At 38.8% G+C, this 19,018-nt stretch overlaps 3 protein-coding genes across 8 annotated transcripts; 2 read left to right on the forward strand and 1 right to left on the reverse strand.

Moving 5' to 3' along the window:
• The first annotated feature begins 679 nt into the window (after nucleotides 1–679).
• LOC120180712 (FT-interacting protein 7-like) lies at nucleotides 680–4,107 on the forward strand. Its single transcript, XM_039185999.1, has one exon. The coding sequence runs from the start codon at nucleotides 853–855 to the stop codon at nucleotides 3,892–3,894; it is 3,042 nt and encodes a 1,013-aa protein (XP_039041930.1). The 5' UTR covers nucleotides 680–852; the 3' UTR covers nucleotides 3,895–4,107.
• On the reverse strand, nucleotides 4,052–17,811 carry LOC120180713 (threonylcarbamoyladenosine tRNA methylthiotransferase-like). 5 transcript variants are annotated; one of them, XM_039186005.1, is made up of 11 exons: nucleotides 17,546–17,811; nucleotides 17,424–17,465; nucleotides 17,182–17,273; nucleotides 16,026–16,275; nucleotides 15,390–15,509; nucleotides 15,239–15,314; nucleotides 7,980–8,188; nucleotides 7,704–7,812; nucleotides 6,733–6,825; nucleotides 5,626–5,786; nucleotides 4,263–4,932 (listed from the first exon to the last, which is right to left on the reverse strand). In XM_039186005.1, exons 1-11 carry the CDS (start codon nucleotides 17,702–17,704, stop codon nucleotides 4,387–4,389), a joined length of 1,857 nt encoding a protein of 618 aa, XP_039041936.1. In that variant the 5' UTR covers nucleotides 17,705–17,811; the 3' UTR covers nucleotides 4,263–4,386. The 5 variants fall into 5 exon arrangements, with proteins under 5 accessions (XP_039041935.1, XP_039041936.1, XP_039041933.1 ...); XM_039186004.1 differs by lacking the exons at nucleotides 17,424–17,465; nucleotides 17,546–17,811 and adding an exon at nucleotides 4,052–4,108 and having other exon boundaries at nucleotides 4,488–4,932; nucleotides 17,182–17,287; XM_039186002.1 differs by lacking the exon at nucleotides 17,182–17,273 and having other exon boundaries at nucleotides 16,026–16,278; nucleotides 17,430–17,450; nucleotides 17,546–17,809.
• Nucleotides 17,812–17,993: 182 nt separating this feature from the next.
• LOC120180539 (protein PHOTOSYSTEM I ASSEMBLY 2, chloroplastic-like) lies at nucleotides 17,994–18,831 on the forward strand. 2 transcript variants are annotated; one of them, XM_039185851.1, is made up of 4 exons: nucleotides 17,994–18,232; nucleotides 18,330–18,384; nucleotides 18,551–18,597; nucleotides 18,702–18,831. In XM_039185851.1, exons 1-4 carry the CDS (start codon nucleotides 18,118–18,120, stop codon nucleotides 18,728–18,730), a joined length of 246 nt encoding a protein of 81 aa, XP_039041782.1. In that variant the 5' UTR covers nucleotides 17,994–18,117; the 3' UTR covers nucleotides 18,731–18,831. The 2 variants fall into 2 exon arrangements, with proteins under 2 accessions (XP_039041782.1, XP_039041781.1); XM_039185850.1 differs by having other exon boundaries at nucleotides 18,029–18,246; nucleotides 18,330–18,389.
• Nucleotides 18,832–19,018: the final 187 nt, after the last annotated feature.

Below are 19,018 nucleotides of genomic sequence, written 5' to 3' on the forward strand. Positions count from 1 at the left end.
TAATTTGATTAGATCGACTTAACTCGATTGGTTTGGTGATTAATCCGTTTTAACAATATTTATGTTTATTTTTTTAATAGAACCATATTTAAAAATTACCTGCTATCATATTAAAATTATTGCATATCATATGATATATTATAATACAAAGGATATACTGCAACGTTTTAAGTTATTATATAAATATGTTTCATTAATAATATATAAAATTTATCAATTTTAAAAGTTACGTTTATGTGTTCTCTATAGATGGATTTTACCGTCATTTAGTGAATAATGACTCTACTTGATATTTGTTTAAATGATACTCTATAATGATTAATTCTATTTGTTATGACAAAAAAATATAAGAGAGGGAGTGATTTAAGAGGCAAAAGCAGAATTATGAGATTGGTGACTTTTGAAAGCAAGGACCTGGCTGTATGAAAAGTAAACTACCCCGTTGCTTTTATGAACAACAAATCTTTTATTGGTATTCAATTTTCATCCACGACAGCCACGGTTCTGTAATACCGACACACCCACAAGTTAATTATATAAAAAAGAAAAAACAGAAGAAGAAAAAGGTTTCTTCTCTACCACCTAAACTTTATCTGAATATGATGTAGGTGTAGATGAAAAAACTGCATATACTGCCATAAGCAAAAGATTAAGAAACAAGTGAGGGCACCAGAAATCTCCCTGTTATGTGACCCACCTCACGCTCCACCAAACGCCCCATTCCCCCCTTTTTCTCTCCCTTCTACACATGTTTATGTCTTTATACAATATGAACATCTCATCATCTCCTTCTTTGCTTCTACTCTTCTCTTTCCCTTCGTTTCCATAATTATTGCAACCCAAATTTAAACCATGAGTAAGCTTGTTGTTGAAGTGGCTGGGGCCTTTGATTTGATGCCCAAAGACGAGCAGGGTTCTTCAAGCCCCTTTGTGGAAGTTGGTTTCGACGGACAACGTCAGAGGACTCAGACCAAGCACAAAGATCTTGACCCTTCTTGGAATGAAAAGCTTGTTTTCGATATAAAGAATCCCGCTGATCTTGATTTCAAGACCATTGATGTGACTGTTTACAATGACAGACAAGGCAACCGTGGTCACCACCTCAACTTTCTCGGCCGTGTCAAGATTTCCGGCGGTTCGGTTCCGTCTTCGGAGTCCGGTTCCAGTGTGCAACACTATCCGCTTGATAAACGTGGCCTTTTTTCCAACATCAAAGGTGAGGTTGCATTGAAACTTTATGCCGTGCATGGTGGAGTTCCTCAAGAGCCAGTAGTACAACAACGTGCAGTTCCTTCTAGTGTTGTTGCTGAAAATGTTGAAACCGGGCGTTTTGAAGAACCCGAATTCCAGAAAACTCCGTTTGAGGAGATCAACACTAACAGTTTTCATGAAGAGGTCGAGGTAGAAAAAAAGGAGGAGAAGAAAAAGAAGAAAGAAAAAGAAGTGAGGACTTTTCACTCTATAGGGACTGGAGCTGGAGGTCCGCCTCCAATGAAGGAAAAGCCACCGGTGGTGGAGATTAGAGCAGATTTTGCTAAAGCAGCAGCGCCGGCTGCTGGTGTAATGCATATGCAGATGCCAAGGCAGAATCCGGAGTACATGTTGGTGGAAACTAGCCCGCCCGTGGCGGCGCGTTTGCGGTACCGGGGCGGTGACAAGACATCGACTACTTATGATTTGGTAGAGCAGATGCATTACCTGTATGTAAATGTGGTTAAGGCAAAGGATCTTCCTGTTATGGATATTTCAGGGAGCCTTGATCCTTATGTGGAAGTGAAGCTTGGGAACTACAAAGGGCAAACAAAACACTTGGAGAAGAATCAGAACCCTGTATGGCACCAAATCTTCGCTTTCTCAAAGGAAAGGGTGCAATCAAACTTGCTTGAAGTTGTTGTGAAAGATAAGGATTTTGGGAAGGATGATTTTGTTGGGAAAGTTGTGTTTGATGTTATGGAAATCCCACTTCGGGTTCCGCCAGATAGTCCACTGGCACCCCAATGGTACAGATTGGCAGATAAGAGACGTGACAAAATTAAAGGGGAAATTATGTTGGCAGTTTGGATGGGAACACAAGCTGATGAGTCCTTTCCCGAGGCATGGCATTCGGATGCTCACAACATTAGCCACTCGAACTTGGCTAATACGCGGTCAAAGGTTTACTTCTCCCCCAAGCTGTATTACCTTCGAGTTCATGTCATGGAAGCTCAAGACCTCGTCCCGCACGACAAGGGCCGGCTTCCAGATCCATATGTTAAAGTAATTGTCGGGAATCAGATTAGACCTACGAAGGTACAACAGCGAACCATTCATCCAGTTTGGGATGATCAGCTTATGTTTGTTGCCTCTGAGCCTTTCGAAGACTACATAACCGTATCAGTTGAGGATAGGATTGGACCTGGTAAAGATGAGATTTTAGGGAAGGCAATGATTCCACTTCGACAGGTGCCTCAGAGATTAGAAACCGGTAAGCCGCCAGATCCTCGGTGGCTTAATCTGCTAAAGCATTCAAAGGCAGAAGAGGAGGGTGAGAAGAAGAAAGAAAAATTCTCAAGCAAGATATTGTTGCGGTTTTTTCTCGAGGCAGGGTACCATGTTCTTGATGAATCTGCACATTTTAGCAGTGATCTTCAGCCATCATCGAAATACCTAAGGAAGTCGAGCATTGGGATTCTGGAACTCGGGATTTTGAGTGCAAGGAATTTGCTGCCTATGAAGATGAAGGAAGGTAAGATGACTGATGCATACTGTGTGGCAAAGTACGGGAACAAATGGGTGAGGACTAGAACTCTTCTTGATACGTTGACTCCGAGATGGAACGAACAGTATACTTGGGAGGTCCATGATCCCTGTACAGTGATCACAATTGGAGTGTTCGACAATGCCCACACCAACGGAAGCAAAGATGATGCAAGGGATCAAAAAATTGGGAAAATGAGAATTCGGCTATCGACTCTCGAAATTGATCGTGTTTATACACATTATTATCCTTTATTGGTTCTTACACCTTCTGGATTGAAGAAGCACGGGGAGCTTCAGTTGGCATTAAGGTTCACTTGCACTGCTTGGGTTAACATGGTGGCTCAATATGGAAGGCCATTGCTTCCCAAGATGCACTATGTCAATCCTATACCAGTTATGAACGTAGACTGGCTGCGCCACCAAGCAATGCAGATTGTGGCGGCAAGATTGCAAAGGGCAGAGCCGCCACTGAGGCGTGAGGTGGTCGAGTACATGTTGGATGTTGATTACCACATGTGGAGTCTCAGGAGAAGCAAAGCCAATTTCCACCGCATAATGTCAGTTCTTTCAGGGGTTACTGCTGTTTGCAAGTGGTTCAACGGCATCTGCTACTGGAGAAACCCAATCACAACATGTCTAGTGCATGTTTTATTCTTGATACTTGTTTGCTACCCAGAACTTATATTACCCACAATTTTCCTCTACCTGTTTGTGATCGGGATATGGAACTACCGGTTCAGACCGAGACATCCCCCGCATATGGATGCACGGCTTTCGCAAGCAGATAATGCACACCCTGATGAGCTAGATGAAGAATTCGACACATTTCCGACATCTAGACCATCAGATATTGTACGAATGAGGTACGATCGGCTGCGAAGCGTTGCCGGTAGGGTACAAACGGTGGTTGGAGATCTCGCAAGCCAAGGGGAAAGGGCTCAGGCAATACTAAGCTGGCGTGACCCAAGAGCAACAGCAATCTTCATCATCTTGTCCTTGATCTGGGCAGTGTTCATTTATGTTACTCCATTCCAAGTGGTGGCCGTTTTGTTTGGTCTCTACTGGCTGCGCCATCCTCGCTTCAGGAGCAAGCTGCCATCGGTGCCTGTCAACTTCTTCAAAAGATTACCATCCAAGTCAGACATGCTAATATGAGAAATTAAGGGAATTTCCATCATATTATTATTCGTTTAATCAGCAAGTGAATAAAGGGGATTTGGTAGATAACTTTCAACAGATTATCATACCAGAAGATGAGGGAGAGAAAAGCAATCCATTACCCCATTACTGAATCTCACTTTTCTAGCTTCAGATTTGCGCTTTCTAAGCTTTCTTCATATTCATCTATGGAACCCACAATTCTTTTCACCTGCTGCTTCATGAAATGTAATCTAAATATGTCCACAAGGGAGCCGAAAATGAGTAAAAAAGGTAAATGGAATTGTAGGTCAGTGCCGGCAAGTTTTACAACTACTTTATTTATATTTATAGGATAAAAATGTTTATATAATAAAAATAAGTTGAACAATATTCTGCAAATCTCTCAATCTCATTGGCACCTGTGTTAAAAAGTACAACAAAGAAAAGGTAATTCTGACATTGGAAATCTTCCAAACCAAAAAGAGAATAACAGTAAAAGGACAAAATTCATTTTGATGGTAAAGTCCTAAATTCTAGATGCATTATTGCTGCAACAATCATTAACAAGCTGACAAAGATTCCAACAAGAAGAGCTCTATCAATTATGCCCCAGCCCCCCAGGGCCCATTCCTGCTTGTTCTTTAGCCCCATGGCAATGTGATTCTCCACCTTTTTATGCTCATGGTTCTTTCGCTTCCTTAGTAACCAGTGAATTGGATTTTTGCTGCCTCGATTTTCCATCAAACTATCATTCTTGGAAACTGCATATTCTTCCGATCTAATCTGTCCTCCACAAATGTCTAGTCCACAAGAGCATGGTTCTGACTCCTTAGAGCATGCGCAACTCTCATACTTATCGGAGCAAGGAGGCAGTTTCTCTTGAGTAGCAACATTCTCTGGAGCCATTTTCACATTTACTTGAGTGAGAGTCTCGATCACTTCCCCAAACACTGACCATCTTCCCACGGATGTTATCTTCACCATAGCTGAAGAACCCAAAATACTTTCAGGAGCAATTATGAGAACCTGCACATATCCCTTCGTATGGCCAACCTTGGGACAATCAAGAGAATACGAGTTACTCGTTAGCACACACTAGATAAAGCCTTTTGATAAAGTGACAAGTTGTAACTAGAATATCCAATAAAAGGTTGAAGCATAAAGTGGTTTCTAATAATAGAACATAAAGCAAACACAAGGTAGATATTAGGTGGCACTGAAAATTGCATTTAGATTAATTCCTGGCACATGCAATGTCAAGTACCAATTTGAAATATGCATTATATCAGTAGACCATGAAATGGTTTTGAACAAAGAACTTGAACTAGCTTCAAATTGTTGTGGAAGAGAGTCAAATAGAGATGATTGACAACACTTGCAGACTTTCAAAAGAGAAGTAAAGGAGAAATTCCCACGTTGCATTTCAAACCTAGAAGAAAAACAGAAAAAAAATTGAATGCAGAGTAAATCAACTAAACAATGAACTGGCTTTCAAGGGGCAGTTATTTTCTAACAAAAAACAAGGAAGAAATCAAGTTCATCAGAGAGCAAGATACCAGGACTACAAACACATTAATAAGCCATCGCAAAAGTAGCCCAACAGCAGGGTTTTAGTCCACAAACATCAGAGAATAAATCTAGTTTAAGCTGAAATCTAGTTGCCTAACTAAGGCCACTTCATAGGAAAAAAAGGAAGCATACAGAAATTGTGCAAAAGTTAATTTTACCAGTAGCAGATCGTCTTACCAAATGAATTCCATCAGTTGCAATTTCAGTAATCCAAATTCTTTCAACTCTGTCTTCCATTCCATTGTACGGCGTAAATGCTTCAAAAACAGAAGTTAATTCACGGCTCCAATTCTTCACTATAGTGCTTGGGACCTTTTTCATCCTTGCAGCAGGAGTTCCTAGTTTTAGAAAGATCATACATAAGAACTTCTCAGCTTACTATAGCTAGGAACAAACAAATGAACAGTATTTCAGCCAAGCAAAATAACAAGCATAGTTCAACAGATGAAATTTTCAATGAAGTTAAGTGATGTCTTTTTATCTCACCTTTTTGGGTTCATACATAAAGACCAAAGCAACAAATATACCATTTCTAAAGAATATGTATCAGTCAAATACAGCTAAATACTGCAAAATTTTATCAGCACAGCTAAATAGGGGGCTAATAATTTTTTAGCTCTGTACTACAGATATTATAGTTCTCTTACAAATATTTTTGCAACCAATAGGTCAATTTATTAACCTTAAATCAGTTTGTACTACATAATTTTTATTCCTAGCATTTGGATGATTTATCATCAATATCTCACAAAAGAAAATACTGTGGGATGACCCCAACCATAATATAAGACCAACAGAAACCTAAAACGTAAGGGGGATGACCCCACTAAACAAAAATCAAGAAATTCAAACAGCTGACATGGAGATTGAAAAACATTTTCGAAACTAAACAAGCCCTAGTAATCTTGTATTTCTCACCTTCTATCCTTGTAGCTGCTAGAGGGCATATAGCCTTTGAAATATTTTTTTTTTCCAATTTTAAATTAGTCATCAAGGATTTGTTTGTCGATGTGTTCTAGTAAACAAAAGAAGATGACAAAGACATTGCAACATGGCCTAATGATTGCTACAAGAGTACAAGTCCTTAAATGGATGCTTAAGTAGATATGTATGAATATCCAGGAATTCATGAGCTCCAACGAAAAATAGCAAAACATGCCTTGCATGTGGCTCTGATTGATAATAGGTAAACAAAAGAAAGATTAAGTTTTTAACAAAATAAATTCAATGAGAGAGAGAGTAGAGAATCATATCAAAGGAATTGCAGTAATAACAAAAACATACCAGGTCTAGGATAGAACTGCGATATATGAACTTGTGGGAACTTGTATTCCTTAATAAGTTTTACTGTTTGAGCAAAATCTTCATCAGTTTCACCTGAAATGACAAAAAATGATTATAATTGAATCAAAAACTAAGAGTAAATGTCAAATAAGATACTCCATATTTGTGATGGAATAGAATTTTCTCCCATAAGACTGACTTGGGAGACATGGTAGCCAATTTGGGCCCAGATTTTGAAACTTCCCTAACCTAATCCCGTTGTAATGGAGTAGATCAGTCCATTGGCTAGTTGCTCACCCATGCCGCAAGCTTCATCCTCTTTCAGGTAAGATCTTAAATTGCAAGCCCGAGCTCAAGTGATTATTTTATTAAATGGACAATTTCATTTAGTTTAATTTTAATTTAAATATATATTTAAATTTAACTACTAATATAATATTATTTTGTACTATTTTAACAATAAAACTTCATTTTCCTGAGTTACCAGGATCAGCACTCCAAGGTTTGTGACCAGTTAAACCAGGAACCCGCAGACTGTCCAGTCAAAACAGCAAACTGGTTTGATTATTATTATTATTATTATTATTATTATGGGTAATTGATGATATTTGAACCTGTAAACTCTTAATTTTATATAAAAAATCATATTATTAAGCCAAATAAAAAAATTATTAATTATTTACTACAGTTAATATTTATTTAACATTAAAATCATATTTTTATTATTAAATTTTCCTTCAAAGTAAACCAATTCCTGCAGGTTGAACCAAATTGTATTGAGAACTGGAAGCATTACTGGTTAGATTAATCTTGTTTTCTGTATTTAATTTTTTACCTTATTTAAAGCCAGATATGGAAAATGGAGAACATTTTTTAAAAATATAAATGTCTTATGGCGCAGACTAAAAGATATATATCTATGCGCATCAAGGATGATGGAGAAAAGGAGACAACTTAATCTGCATACTAACCAGGAAATCCGCATATTATATCAGTTGCAATCTGCATGCCTGGCACGAGTTCAGTCAAGGTATCTACCACAGCCCTAAACTCGCTCACAGTATATTCCCGATTCATGGCCTACAATAAAAAATAATAATTAGTTAGACAATTATAATTTAGCATATATTTAAGGACATTTACCTACATTAAGTACAATTTTTTATTTATTTGTTTTAGTTACCAAATAACAACTTAAAGCCATAACCAAGATAAAGACATGTTATATGACCAAATTTTGAACTTACAGTCAAGACAGCATCACTGCCAGATTGAACTGGAACATGAAGAAAGGAATATACACAAGGATGACGCAAAACAGCTGCTATCTCTTTCAGATGCTTCAAGATAAAAGGAGGATTAGTCATCCCAATTCGTAGCATAGTGCTCCCATCAGGAGGAAGTTCCGCAACAATGGCATTCAACAAAATTGGTAGGTTAACCCCAATGTCACGACCTACAAGACGCAAGACATATAAGAACAATTTCAATATATGTATTCATATATATATATATATATATATATATATATGCAACAGTTGATCTTTATAAATATATGCACGTATTTGGAAATTTCAACAATATTTTTTTTTTGATAGGAAAGAAAGGCCTCGTTAAAACCCCCCTTCTTAACTAAGAACCTTATAGAAAGGTCATTAATCATAGGAAGGAGGGAAAGAGTGCCTTGGAACTTTTATAAATAATGAAAGTTACATAATAGTAAAAAATAACACTAAATTGCTAGACATAAGACTGAAACACTCCTCCCGTCATAAAACCTACACCCAAAATTACGAAAATCATAAAAAGACCCTTACAATCACCCAATCCCTTTCTTAGCTAAGATATCTGCCTCTCCATTACACACCCTAGGAATCAACCTAACTGAATGAACCTTATCACTAATAAGCCTTGAAATCTGGAAAACAATAGGCATGAAAAAAATAGGTGCCAGAACCGGAGAATGAATCCATTCCACTGCAGACGAGCAATCACTTTCGACGATCAACCTAGCTACCGAAGCCCACCTAGAAGACAGAAAAATATCCAAGCCTCTTAATAAACCTCCAATACCTCCACCCGAATCAATCTGCCTAACGGCTCCATCTACATTCATCTTTAGGAAGTCAACTGGTGGGGGTAACCAGCGCAAAACAACACTATCAATAACATTACTAGAAGAAACACCATCTGCTAGAGATGGATTACCAATCAGCACATCCTCATGTATAGTTATACCCGGAAATTTGGCTAGGAACCATTTAACAATCCTGAATCTAACAATGAAGAATAGTGACACTTTGTCAATAGGAGTTCCTTCGAAAACCCTTGCGTTCCTAAATTTCCAAACAGACCAAAAGATGGCTCCCGGAATAAACTTCCAAATCGTAGATTTCGCCCTCAACTCGTTCCAGGAACAAAGAAGAGAAGGAGGATCCTGAGGTAGAACCATGGCAATATCCCAGAAATTAGCTACCTTATTCCATAATTCCCAAACCACCGTACAAGAGATGAATAGATGCTGCACAGATTCCTCCTGATTCTTACAATAGGGACACAGAATATCATCCCCTAGGGGTATACCTCTCTTGACCAACTCGACTTTGACAGCTAATTTCTGATGAGCAAGTTGCCAAAGAAAAGCTTCCACCCGAGGTGGTGCAAAGCCTTGCCAAACCCCTTTCGACCACACTGCAGTACCCCCAGACGTAATACCGAGAGTATTCCTACAAGATTTAACTGAGAACAATCCATCTCCACTAGCAGTCCACGATAAAAAATCATCCACAAGTTCTGAAAGTTGAATATCCTTCAACTTAGACATCAACTCCAACCATTGGACCAATTCCCAATCACACAAATTTCTCCTGGTCTGAACAGTCCACACCCAACCACTCGATTCGAAGCTGCCAAACTCCTCAACTTTCCCCTCTTTAATAGGGGAAAGCACAAAAATTCTTGGAAAAAGGAATTTCAGAGGACAGTCATCCGCCCAAATGTCATTCCAAAAAGAAATAGACTTGCCATTTCCTACTTTCAATTTCGAATTTGACCTTAGACAATCTCCCACCGAATCATCCTTCAGATAATTATTAGCTATTCCTCTCAAAATCCAAGATGAATGAGGATGAGAGACCTCCCTAATCGACAACGAATTCCTACTAACCTTATGTCTGCTACACAGCACACCTTTCCAAATGGAATTTTTGTCATTGGCAAATTTCCACACCCACTTACCTAGAAGAGCCCGATTAGTGAGGTTCAAATAAAAAACACCTAATCCACCACATTTTATTGATCTGCAAACCAAGCTCCAATTCACCCAGTGGATTCTCCTCTTTCCCTCCTTATCACCCCATAGGAAATTGGCCATTAACGAGTTTAACTTCTTACCAATAATACATGGCATTCTAAACAAAGAAAGGAAGAAAATTGGTAAGGAAGATAACACCGATTTCAGTAAAACAGTCCTACCGGCCAATGATAAACATGAAGCTTTCCACCCAGCAAGTTTGGCACTAAAGTTCTTAAAAACAGGATCCCAAAGAGCCTTTGAATTCTTCTTGGCACCCAAAGGAAGGCCCAAATATTCTGTTGGAAAGGAACCTACTAAGCAACCCACTTGTGAAGCCCAATCTTTTAATTCATCGTCCTCCATGTTAATCCCAAACAGCTTACTCTTTACCAAATTTAAATGCAGACCTGCCATTATACTAAAAATCCTCAACACTCGTTTAACGTTCTTGAGCTGAGAAATCGAAGCTTGGCAAAAAATGATTAGGTCGTCAGCGAACTGAAGATGAGACAGCTTAGTAGTATTATCATTTTTGCCAATTGTAAACCCCTGGAATAGTCCCTTGTCCACTGCTTTAGAAAGCATCAAATGAAGCAACTCACCCACAATGTTAAACAATAATGGAGAGAGACTACAACCTTGTCGTAAACCTTTTTCCATTGGGAACTCATCCGAAGGAGACCCATTCACAAGAATTGAAATCGAAGCTGTTGAAAGACACTGTGAAATCCAAGCAGACCATCTGTTACCAAAACCCATCTCAGTCATTGCTCTAAATAAAATAGGCCATTCCACAGAATCATAGGCTCTACGGAAATCAACTTTTAGCACTACTCCTCTCAACCCTTGTTTTCTCCAATAATCAATTCCTTCATTCGCAATGAAGGCACAATCCAGCAGCTGTCTCCCCGGTATAAAGGCGAACTGAGACTGACTAATAACGTCACCAACACAGCAGCTAAGTCTCTTAGATAGCACTTTAGAGAGAATCTTGTAAAGACTACCCACAAGACTAATTGGCCTAAAGTCCCCCACATTATCCGAATTTAGTTTCTTTGGTATGAGCGTAATGAACGCATGATTAACCCCATGTTCCCAATCCCTGCCCAAATAAAAATCTTGAAAAAACCTCAAAACATGCTCCTTTAGAGTCGGCCAGCATTTCTTGAAGAAGCCCATTGTGAAGCCATCCGGACCTGGAGCTTTAGAGCTGTCCGAATAGGCTATTGCTTGCCAGATTTCCTGTTCATTGAACTGCTCCTCAAGTTTTGTAGATTGACTTTCTGTCAGCTTGGCGAAATCCAGAGATAAAGCTTCCACTTCCATTATAGACTTGTAGCTATAAGCCTTCTTAAAGTAGTTCGTAATATGTGCCTTTATCAAATCCGGGTCTGAAACAACAGAACCATTAATCATCAGACTTGTTATTTCGTTCCTCTTGCTCCTGTTTAACGCAGACAGATGAAAGAATCTTGTATTTCTATCCCCATCTTTTATCCATTTTGTCCTAGACTTCTGAAACCAAATACTTTCTTCCACCCTATACAACCTCCATAGATTCGTTCTGAACTGAGACAACTGATCCCATTCCTGCTGTGAGAGAACAACGTCTTGTGCCTTAAATTCTAAATCCTGGATCTTCAATTCCAACTCTGAAATAGACTCTGCAATCCCCTGAAACTTGCTGCCAGACCACTTTTTTATTGATTTTTTTGTACCTTGTAAAAAACTGAAGAATCCCCTTCTGCTCTTACTCCCCCTCCAATTTTCCAAAGACGATTGAACCAACTCCTCAAAACCTTTCTCCTCTAGAAGATAATTAAAAAATCTGAACGGTTTAGGACCCCAATCTACTGTTTTTTCCTCCAATAAGACAGGATTATGATCAGATAAAGACCTAGGTAATAGGCTCTGCACTACATTCGGAAAACATAACAGAAAATTCCCAGATATAAGAAACCGATCAAGTCTGACCCAAGTAGAAGTCTCTCTTTTGTTACACCAAGTAAACCTTCCCCCTACCATAGGGAGATCTATTAAGTTAGTTTGCACCAGAAAATTTCTAAGAATATCAATAGATAGCCAATTCTGAGACTTTCCCAACTTCTCAGCCGGATCCAGATACACATTTAAGTCACCCCCAATGCAGACTGCCACGGTTTGAGCAGCGACAAAATCCAACAACTCCCTGAAAAATTCCTCCTTTTCTGAATCAATTGAAGGACCATAAACATTAATAATCACACACTCTTCATTTGAATTCTTAAATCTTCCAAAAACTGCTATGAATCTGCCCGTTAAATGGCTATTTGAAACTTCGAAAACCATATCATTCCACAAGACCAACAGTCCACCTGCCGAACCCACTGCTGGAACGAAAGTTCCTCCATTAAGAAACCTTCCACCTAACCTCCTCCACAATGCCTGAGAACAACATTCTAACTTAGTTTCTTGGATGAGAAGAATACACGGCTTATGCTTCTTAACCATATTTGCTACAGCTCTAGATTTCTCCTTTTTACCCAAGCCCCTGACGTTCCATGAAATTATCTTAATCTTCATCATATATACACGAAAAACAGAAACTCCTCGAAGTAAAGAAATAAACCAGAAACCTATTCCCCCGGGCCCGTCCCTTCCCTATCTTTAACCAATCCCTCCTCAAGATTAATAATTTTTTCCAAGAATATCTTCTTCCCCTCTTTAAATGAGATCCCTAGAATTTTACTAACTTCTCAGGTGGCCAGAGCCTCCTCCAAGAAAATCGAGAAATTAGATGAAGACACTGTACGAATGCTAGCCACATCCAGAGCTTCCCTAGTCAAGATCCTTCTCCTTCTTCCCTTCTCCTTCCTACCCACTGGATTACACTGGCTCCCAGAACCAACCACTTCTACACTCTTATCCAGCTGAAAGTTGTCTCCTGCTGAGATGAAACTGGATTCGCCTTCCACCTCAACCTCTGTGGGACTTCCCTCAAAAATATTGGGGAAAGAATAGTTACTTAGGATAGGCTTACTGATATTCCTGTTAAGATCCATCAACACCAAGGGTTGCACTGCCCCCTCCTCTCGACTTGGGTTAAACCACACCTTTCTGTTTCTAGATCTTCTATAAACTCTAGATATAGCTCCACCACTCCGCCTTCCAATCGATGCATTCCTAATGTGAATACTCCTAGACAACTGTTCTAATGGACTCCAACTTCTTAAACCTTTTGCAAAAGACCCTTTGTTATGCCCTGACCCCTGAATGCTACCCGTGGTGACTGTCCTTGCTTCCCTTTCCACCATTGCTTCCTCTACACTGCTTACTTCCTTGTCCATCACTTCTACCGCCTCTGACATATCTTTATTAGACTCTTTTAGAATACCACACGGCTGGGACTGAAATCTAGCCTTGTCCCCATCACATGTCGAAAAAGAGTTAAGATCTGATGAAACAGTAACCAAATTCTGTTCATTGGGTTCAAACAAAACATTTTGATGTTGCTCTCCTACTGCCTCCACCCAAGACTCTTTAAGTTTACCATAGCCCAATTTATTTAAAATCGAAGCTGGCCCAGAAATAGAATTGGGCTCACTGGATTCCTTTGACTGGGCTTTATCACTTTCATTAAGGAAGACTTTCCTGAACCCAAGACCTCGAAAATCCCCTTCCAAATTCAAATTTTTTCCAGGAAAGTCTGACACCTTCACACCACTATGTTGACCTTCATTTTCCTGCAACATTAAATGCTGCCCCCCTTTGCCGCCTGCCAAATCTGCACCATCCACCCTAACCAACCCTTTGCCCCCTGCCTCTGATGTACCAACTTCTCCTACCAGCCTCCTGTCTACTTTGTCCCTAGACTCTTCAGCTAGCAATTCTAGACCGCCCACCCCGCCTGAGTACCGATCCTCTTCCTCCTCTGATGAAGCTTCATCTCTGAACCTACCTTCTCCCGCCACCATATAATTTTTTGCAAAAAAACTCTCCTGTTGTAAACTAACCGATCCCACACTAATTTTGACCTTAAAAGATCTCCCATACGAACCCAATGTAACAGATTCCTGAATATCGAATGGACTGGCCACCCTCAATAAAACTCGTGCTACCGCCATGTCCTCTTTTCTGACCGTCGACTCATGAAAGCATACCAGCTTCCCCCATCTTAATACAAGGTTTTCCAGAAAGGGAATATTCCAGCAAAGTAAAGGGATTCCAACTAAGTCTATTGAACAAAATGCCATCGGAACACCATCAACATTCATAACCGGATCAAGCCAGTCGAACCAGAAGAACAGTTCCTCCCGTCTACTTGACCAAGCCTCCTCAAAATCTTCCATCGAACCAAACATTAGGATACATGAGTTCCATGTAAATCCCCATTTAGCTCCCTTAACCTTAATCCCCTCACTAGCCAGCCCCTTTACCACTATCTCCAAATCTAAATGAGGTTTGATAATCCCAGTTAAAGATCTTTTTACCCAATTATAATCATCCGGGGGAGTATGCATTTCCCACAAATTCCTCATCCCATTAACCATACCTGAGAGACCCTCTCTGGTCCTTTTACTCACTGGAACTTCCCTCCTCCCATCCACAGAGACAACTGCATCCTTACTCGGTCTTTCATAACTTCCCGCCCTATCATACTCCTCTCTATCCTGTGCGTTCACCACCTCTTTGTACGTTCTGCCATCCCTAGGGCTGTTCTGCTTCTCCACAACCACTTGCTGCCTACCTTCCTCCCCTCTCACTTGCTTTTTTACTTCCCCCTGTAAACTTTTGTCATCAGTTGCTCTTCTCCTTTCCTTCCTATACTTTGCAACCCCCACTGAGACTCTTCTCCCATCTATCAATGTGCCATTGACATTCTGAATCGCTCTTCTACAACCTTCCTCCTTCGCATATTGCACAAAGGCAAAAGTCGACGACTTATAATTTGGTTTCACCATAAAACTTGGAATAAAAATCCTTATAACACGACCGTAAATATCAAAGATCTCTCTTAACTCTCTTCTAGTAACTCTCTTACTAAGATTATCTATGAAAACAGTCCATTCCTTATCGGAAGAAGAACGACCTGTCTCAAGCTCTCTAATTCTCTCTCTACCAGTCTCACTCATGGTTTATTTCAACAATATTTTCAACTATAGACGCTGCAGGAACAGAACTCTTAAATCCAAAGTGTCTTAGACATCATGGGCAGACACAAAACTAAAATACCATATGCTCCAGTATCTTCACTACTCAACCATATTTCCTTGACACCATCAGCTACAACGGTTTTGACACGCTCAACCTGCATTTAAGAGAGGTTATAAAAAACAGAAGCAAAAAGTAACAAAACATGTAGTAGCCGAGCAGCATAACTTACAAGACTGTCAACAGTGTAGCTCCCTAAGTGACCACGAGCATGCTTTGTCTTGCAATAAGTGCAAGCACCTAAACAACCGACATTAATTGGAAGAATCTCAACAAACTTGTTCTTTCTGACCTGATGTCAAATAAAAAAAATAAAGTTAAATTGATCTTTAATAGTAAAAATGTTATCACTTTTCTGCTAATTTGAGATTATCTATACTTTTAATTAAGGGAAACCTCTGGAAATTTTAGCATTGAATTTGGTACCACATTTCGTTAACTAACCCATTAGCTATTAAACACCATTTCCAAGTGAACAGTGTCAAATTTAAAGAACACAACGGTACAAAGAAAAAAAAGCATCTTATTTCGGTTGCTTCCTCCAATATCACCTATTCTATTCACCTTTCTTCGCTATTGCAATCTCTCCCACAATAACCTTTATGTTGTAATTGCATTTTTATAATAAAAATATATACATTTTTCATTTCACCTATCTTGCTGGGAGGTATTAGACTCCATTCAGTGATTAAGAAGTACGTCCAATAACAGAATAGTCATAAAGTAACTCCATTTAAGTAACTGAAGTATAAATTCATAAAGTAACTCCATTTAAGTAACTGAAGTAGAAATAATTAACAGTTCAAACCTTAGGAAGGTCCAGTGCTGGCAAAGTCTTGCGGTTCAAAAGCCGCACCTCATGCCCTTTCAGGGTCTCCTCTACAACTTCAACAACACGGTCAATTTGCTGGACTCCAACTATACTGACTCCCTCAAGCTCTTTCAAATCTCGACTTCCTTGAGGAACACACCCAGCAACCACCAGTAGCTTTTTTGCACTTTTACCTTTTGTTATTAACGTGTTCATTGCTGACTGACTTGGGTTTTTCACTGTGCATCTGCAAAACAAACCAAAAAGAGATAAAATTATTAAAACATATAAGCTGTTAGAAGTTACCAAAAATTCTTTTTAAGAAAAATGTGTTGTTCATTCCTTAGACATTCTGATGCAAATGAGGGTAAAAAACATAAGAACAAGATAACAATAAATATATCTTAATCAAACCATTATTTATCAGCACCCAGATCCAGAGAGAGAAAAAGGGGGGGAGTAGGAGAAGACAAATATTTATGCCTCTAAGCAAATATCCAAGGAAACGAAAAGGGTTTAATTGCTCGTGGCTGGAGGAAGCAGAATTTTCTCATTCTGTGATGCCTACTATTTGCTCAATGTCAGACTAGTAACTAGTTCAAGCATCTTATAATCATCGCACCGATCACAAGTGAAACACACAACAAGATTTCCTATTCAACTCTCTAAGCAACGTAACATCACATGAAATTGGTTTATTCTCTACTAGAAAGGCACTCAATTTAAACCAGAAAATTCTCCAAGACATCTTTTTCTGTAATCTTGATATCCCAATAATTTACCATAATTAAGAACCAGTGTAGAAAAGTTAAGCCTATAATGATGTTCATCAGTCTTTCACTCCACCATGAATGACCCATACAAGCTGAAGAATTTTTAACAAATTAAGATCAACAGATACCCTCACAAATTCAGGATTATATGACATTATATAAAATTACTGGTATATGGGGATACTGATTTTTCCCACATTAAAGCAATACATAGAGTAATATATATTGAGGTCATGAGAACCCAATGTTTTGATGATTTCTTAATTATTAAAACCATGATATCTATATCTCTGGTACTAAAAGAACATTAAAGATGATAAGGTGATGGCAATCAAGAGAAAGCTTAACAAATTAAATTAATTCAAGGGTGGAAGCCTTACGTATTTATTAGCCAAAGGTCTCCTTCCTCAGGATTGTCAGATAATGCATAGCCAAATGCTGAAAGCTGACCCGCCATATATTCACTGTCACTCTGACAAGAGGTCAAATTATCAGGAAAAAAATAGCAAAATCAAATTGGATTTTACACTCAAAACGATGTATGAACATGAATTAGATGGATTACACCTTTGTTCTTTTTTGAAAACCGAATGAAGTTCCATAAAGAATTAAAAAAAAAAACTTGCCTGTTATGGGAGAACCCAAAAGTCTTGACATAAATAGTCTGCAACAATTTGTTTAAAAAAGAATGAAGAACAATTTCAAAATTGATAAATATAGTAATATTAGGGAGTAGGAAAGGACCTGAGTGCCAGGGATTTTGGGAGGGTCATTCATAGTTGAAATCTTGCTGGGTTTGGCTGTGTTCTTCTTCCTGGGATTTACCCCGACGGCATTCAAAGGTAACCTAAACCCAGGAGGAGCTCCGCCGCTGCCGACCAACAAGTCCTCTATGTCTTCCATTTCCTTGGATCGATTCTTTCGACCTCAGTGGCCGCGCTGCAAGTGCAAGAAAGAAAAGGAGAACCAAACCTCTGTGTGTCCGCGAAAAGTGAACTTTGGGTTCACTAATTGGGCTTTGCTTCACTTTAACTGATTCCCAAACTGAAAAAGGAGGAACTTGCTGGGCTTCTACTTTCTTATGTTTCGCGCGGTTAACTGATAGCTCAAATCAGCCCAAGTATTATGGTCCTTCAACCACACATATATCTAAGTTTATTTGTTTGAATTCCAGAAAGATGGAAAAAATCCTTTATCCAGTTCTCCCTCAGCCTCAATCAAAAAGAAAGTCTTGTGGTGTTCATTTATTTGTTTGTACACAAGGCATATAGGATGAGGTTAGGGTTCACCATAGTGCATTTTGTTCCAGTCTGACAATGGCAAATTTCTCAGCTTTACCACCTGTTCCTCAGTACAGTCCTGGGATGCTAGCTAATGCAAATAAGCATCAAATTAGACCCAGAGTTTTCACTGTCTTTGCTGCAAAATCAGGTCCCTTAAACTCCGTAATAAAACTCTCTTCTTCTCCCTGCATCATTCTTTATAAGCTTATTTACAGAACGTAAAATCGTATTCCATTTGCATGCAGATATTGAACAGATGTCAGAAATGTGGAGGCAAAGGGGCCATAGAGTGTACTGGATGTAAGGTGGTGTTGTACTTTCTTGACCTCCAAGAAACGTTGTGCATTTCCATACACTACCATGCTAAATCTTGCTGCATTTTTGAGTTAATTCATAGCGTTTTCTTTTTGCAGACTGAGTAAATGATGCTTAGTTAATTTGTATCATGCATGATTTGAGTTTCCAGGGAACAGGGAAAAACAAAAAGAATGGCAACATCTTTGAGAGATGGAAGTAAGTTGTTTACTTATATTATGTTTTAGAATAAGATTTATATGGGAGATATATAATTATATTTTAATTGTTTAAATAGAAAAATGAAATTGGATTTGTTTCAGATGCTTTGATTGTCAAGGATTTGGGTTGAAAAGTTGTCCTATTTGTGGGAAAGGAGGGCTCACACCTGAGCAAAGAGGAGAAAGGTAGAGACTTGAGTTTTTAATGGAACATATTATATCTCATCACAATCTACAAACTCTCAAAAACTTTCCCTCACTTTATTATCATTGTGCTTCTTCTCAAAAACTATGATACTATAATGTTAAATAAATATTTAAAACGTTATTGAAAATATTTGTTAACTACATTTGTAACATTTTGTGTATATATCTAAAATATTATAATTTGTGTATATACATAAATAGTTAAAAACATT

The sequence above is a fragment of the Hibiscus syriacus genome, unplaced genomic scaffold, assembly GCF_006381635.1.
Source record: "Hibiscus syriacus cultivar Baekdansim isolate YM2019G1 unplaced genomic scaffold, ASM638163v2 tig00112498_pilon, whole genome shotgun sequence".
Classification (NCBI taxonomy): Eukaryota; Viridiplantae; Streptophyta; class Magnoliopsida; order Malvales; family Malvaceae; genus Hibiscus; species Hibiscus syriacus.

Excerpts from the sequence above, each read along its gene's own strand:
- LOC120180539 (XM_039185850.1), top strand. The coding sequence starts at position 18,118 with ATGGCAAATTTCTCAGCTTTACCACCTGTTCCTCAGTACAGTCCTGGG. Across the intron at positions 18,390-18,550 it reads TAGAGTGTACTGGATGTAAG|GGAACAGGGAAAAACAAAAA; the intron begins GTGGTGTTGTAC and ends TTGAGTTTCCAG. Across the intron at positions 18,598-18,701 it reads AACATCTTTGAGAGATGGAA|ATGCTTTGATTGTCAAGGAT; the intron begins GTAAGTTGTTTA and ends GATTTGTTTCAG.
- LOC120180712 (XM_039185999.1), top strand. The coding sequence starts at position 853 with ATGAGTAAGCTTGTTGTTGAAGTGGCTGGGGCCTTTGATTTGATGCCC.
- LOC120180713 (XM_039186005.1), bottom strand. The coding sequence starts at position 17,704 with ATGGAAGACATAGAGGACTTGTTGGTCGGCAGCGGCGGAGCTCCTCCT. Across the intron at positions 17,466-17,545 it reads CCAAAATCCCTGGCACTCAG|ACTATTTATGTCAAGACTTT; the intron begins GTCCTTTCCTAC and ends AAATTGTTGCAG. Across the intron at positions 7,813-7,979 it reads GCAGTGATGCTGTCTTGACT|GCCATGAATCGGGAATATAC; the intron begins GTAAGTTCAAAA and ends TTTTTATTGTAG.